This window comes from Marmota monax, unplaced genomic scaffold (assembly GCF_021218885.2).
Source record: "Marmota monax isolate L192 unplaced genomic scaffold, Marmota_monax_Labrador192_F-V1.1 WCK01_AAM20220418_F8-fsc00063, whole genome shotgun sequence".
In the NCBI taxonomy this organism is placed as follows: domain Eukaryota; kingdom Metazoa; phylum Chordata; class Mammalia; order Rodentia; family Sciuridae; genus Marmota; species Marmota monax.
This window is the reverse complement of record NW_026693726.1, coordinates 5,899,038-5,903,067: the sequence shown is the minus strand read 5'-3', so window position 1 is coordinate 5,903,067 and position 4,030 is coordinate 5,899,038. Positions and strand designations below refer to the sequence as shown.

Genomic DNA, 4,030 nt, shown 5'->3' with positions numbered 1-4,030 from the left:
GGAAGAGCAGGAAGAAAAGATTAACATTAAACAGATACATGAGGTGGGATGGAAAGGGAGAGGAAGGGAAGTTGCATGGTAATGGAGGGAGACCCTCATTGTTATACAAAATTACATATAAGAGGTTGTGAGGGGAATGGGAAAATAAACAAGGAGAGAAATGAATTACAGTGGATGGGGTAGTGAGAGAAGATGGGAGGGGAGGGAGGGGGGATAGTAGAGGATAGTAAAGGTAGCAGAATACAACAGTTACTAATAGGGCATTATGTAAAAATGTGGATGTGTAACCGATGTGATTCTGCAATCTGTATTTGGGGTAAAATTGGGAGTTCGTAACCAACTTGAATCTATTGTATGAAATATGATATGTCAAGAGCTTTATAATGTTTTGAACAACCAGTAAAAAAAATAAATTAAAAAAAACAACAACAAAAAATTGCTTTTGATTCATAGTCCTAAACAGCTGCTTCTCTGGTGAAAAGAGTGAGCCCAGTGGCATGTCAGGGAAGATCCAGACCATATTTGGAAATTTGGTTTTCATGCTCTGGTCCCCACAGGGACCTTAGGAATACTGGCCAGGTTAAATCATTCATAAGAGCTCAGCCACTTGAGTACAGGTGTGGTAATGGTGGACCACGAGTGATTGAAGTAGGTCCTCAGCGCTGTTGCAATTGAGATGCACTAACAGATACTTTGTGGTTTCAGGAATCAGAGAGAAGCCCTCTGTACAGTAGCACCAATGGCCAAGCAAGGTTGTGGGAAAGAGACAGTATGGACAATTCTCCAAGATTCCACCTTTATGTTCGCAGTGAAACTCAGGTGAGGCCACAGTTGGCATATGAATCTCATCAGGGAAGGGATTTACCCAAAAGGTCACTAAATGAACCAAGAGGCCAAGAGCTCAGGGGAGACTGAGCCCTGGTGGTTAAAATGCGCCCACCCCAAACATCCAGAAGACATTGAGAATTTGTGCAAGGGATGCTCACCCACAAGGCTCAGAGGATGCTGAGCAGAGGTGAGTGCGGTGAGCTTAAAGAGAGGACCCACAGAAGAATAAGCACTCTTAGGCAAAGAGCAGTCACCCACAAGACCCAAAGGAAACTGAGCGCTGCTGGGTGAGGGGCACTCACCTGCAGGACTCAGAGGGCCCTGAGCAATGGTGGGTGAGGGGAGATTAAGATAGGATTCAGAGAGGTCTGAGTACTTTCAGGTGAGAGGTGCTCAGACAAAAATTCCAAGAAGACTGAGGAAGGATTGGCTAGGGGAACACAGCACAGGACACATGGAAGACTGCCGACTGTTAGGTGAGGGGTGCTCAGTCACAAGAGCCAGAGGATACTGAGCATTTATGGGCTGGGAATGCTAACCCAGAGAACCCAGAGGAGCCTGAGGAACCTTGGCTAGTGGAACATGACAGAGGACAAGGGGAGACTGAGTACTGTTAAGTGAGGAGCACTCACCCACAGATCGCAGAGCAGACCAAGAACTTTTTTTTTTTTTTGAGCTGTCAAGAGAACTTTATTCATTGGAAACTGGGCAACAGACCCCTCAGGGAGCTGCATGCCCCTAAGCCCTGGCCCCTTCTGATTGGACCCTAGTGAAATGTGCACAGTTGATCTCCCTAATGTCAGGGAGAGACAAAGAGGAATGCCATTTTTCTATGTAAAGTGAGGAATAAAAGGGGAGTGAGTAGAAATCTGGTTATCCCTCCTGAGGCTCCCTGTGGAGCTGGGATGCCTGAGGTTACATGGTCCCCAGATCAGGTGTAGATGCACACCCCTCCCAGAGGTAGATTGATCCCAGCTTTTGTATTGGGTTGGGAGAGAGCCTCTTCCGATCATGACAGGCAGAAGTGGCTCTAAGGGCACCTGAGAGATTCCACCCCCAAACCTACCAGGGCACAGGGGCTCTGGATGAACACAAAGGTTCAAGATCATTCCAAGGCCCCTGAGTTGCCAAAATATCCAAGTGACACTGATGTGTTGTGCTGCAGAAGCTGGGGGAAAAGTGGCAAGGAGGCAGGGGAGTACCTACAAATGTCCAACAGGAAAACCAGAAGCAGAGACAGGTAGCCCCAGAGGCTGGTGTGTGGGTGCGCCTGGGCAGGCTGGAGGAGAACCCACAGCACACAGTCTCAGGACCTTTGCATAGTGACATAGTCACCACCCTCAGCATCAAAGGGACCCAATTGGGTACAGAGAAGCTATGTTGCCCTGCCCCCCCCCCCAGATCAAAGACTTCCAGAGTGTCCCATCTCCATGTTCTGGATGTATGGCTTGAGGCTTAGCAGGACAACCAAAGGGCAGAGGATTTCAGGCCAGGACCCAGCAGTGAGATGTTATTTCTGTCCCAGAGCAGGTGCCTGTGTGGAGCGTGGAGAGTAGACAGGCAGGGAGGGAGTCTTCAGAGGTAGACATTGAGGGTCTTCAGGATACCCCGGCGGCAAAGCGGGCAGTTGCGGTGGTAGACGGGGTGGCGCATCAGGATTTCAGTGCAGGCCTGGCACAAGCACAGGTGCCTGCAGGGCAGAAGCAGCATAGTCTTTCTCTGGTCCTGGCAGATGACGCACTTCTTCCACTCCTCTTGCTCCTTTAGCAACTTCCACGGGTCTTGTCCAGCTGTAGATTCTTCCTCATTGAGCCTCTCCCAGCCCCGGGCAGGTGCCACTCTTATGGTACTGACCTCCTCCTCTTCAGCCTCTGACCTGGGCCCTGCTTCAGGAAGTGTGTCCTGTTCCTGGGTCCTGGTTGAGAATACCCTCCTGGGGCCACCCTGAGGGGCCCCTGGTGCCCCTCCCCGGTATGCCCAGCTCACCAGCCTTAGGCTGCGGCTCCACACTTGGCGCCATGCCTCCAAGCCCAGGGCTAGGTGAGTCAGCCTCACAACGTCCTCTCGCAGTCGACGGTAGGATGGCCGGTTATGAAGCTGACTGAGTGCTCGGGTGGCCAGTCTCAGGGCGAAGTCTGGGTGCAACACAGTCACTGTCACTGCCAGCACACAAGCCAGTAACACCAGGCCAGTGAGATTGACAAGTACAAAGCTGGCCAGGAGTCGGGCAGCTGAGGCCAGCAGTTCCAATACTAGTTGGCAGAGGGTCCAAAGGAGGATGGCCATGGCCACAGCACTCCTGGAAATATGGGTCAGGAAGGCAGCCACCACATCCATCATCCTCCACAGAGGGCCCGTAACTGTATCCCAGAGAGCCAGCACAAGAGAGAAGAGGTTCTGAGTGCCAATGAGGCAGATGTTGACCAGGTTGTTGATCACATAGGCCACCAGGCTCATAGCAATAGTACAGATGTCACAGGCCTGGCACATCAAAGAATGGCCATTGGAGACCACATTGAGGATACCCCTGTGCAGTATTTCCCGTCTCTGTAGTTTCCCATGAGATGCCAGGTGCCCCAGGAGTTTCAGGCTCTTAAGGCCAGAGCAGCAGCTATACAGCAGAGTACACAAGGCCCGCAAGCCCCCAAAGGTGAATGGGACCAAGGCTTCCATGAAGGCCAGCAACGAAAGCAGGACACCTCGGCCCAAGTGCAGAAGACTAGTCAGTACTGTGTGCGGCAGGTTGTAGATGAAGGCCAGGAGCCAGGCCAGGGAAGCCAGGAGGGAGGATGCCAGCAAGAAGTTGAGATCCAACACCAAGGTCAGCACATCCAGCACCAGGCCCACCAAATTCACTACCAGATACACAGCCTCCATGATAGGGATATGGAGGTCAGCCCAAAAGAAAGCTGGCTCCTGAGCTGAGGGCGCTGTCAAGGTTGTCAATATTTTGGGTGATCAGTAATTAATTTGGAAGGGAAGTGAACAGTCTCCAACTCAGGGGGAATGAAAATCTAAGGAAAAAGTGGGCTAGAGAGAAGGGGGTCTTAATAGAGGGAAAGGGGGCCAGATGCTGCTCCAAGAATCCTGGTTTTGAAGGCGGGCTGGTTGGGAGGGAAGAAGCCAAACATCTCTGAAGTGAAGGTGAGCACAGTCTGGAGGAGAGACCTCGGCTTTGGAGGCCTGGTGTGGTGTACCACCA

General features: G+C 51.5%; 1 protein-coding gene across 1 annotated transcript; it reads right to left on the bottom strand.

The window, feature by feature from the left end:
- Positions 1-1,850: 1,850 nt before the first annotated feature.
- Positions 1,851-3,705, bottom strand: LOC124103838 (E3 ubiquitin-protein ligase RNF26-like). The gene has a single exon (XM_046460495.2). The coding sequence runs from the start codon at positions 3,703-3,705 to the stop codon at positions 2,404-2,406; it is 1,302 nt and encodes a 433-aa protein (XP_046316451.1). The 3' UTR covers positions 1,851-2,403.
- Positions 3,706-4,030: the final 325 nt, after the last annotated feature.

Bases quoted from the DNA above. Each gene is read 5' to 3' on its own strand.
- LOC124103838 (XM_046460495.2), bottom strand. From the start codon at position 3,705: ATGGAGGCTGTGTATCTGGTAGTGAATTTGGTGGGCCTGGTGCTGGAT.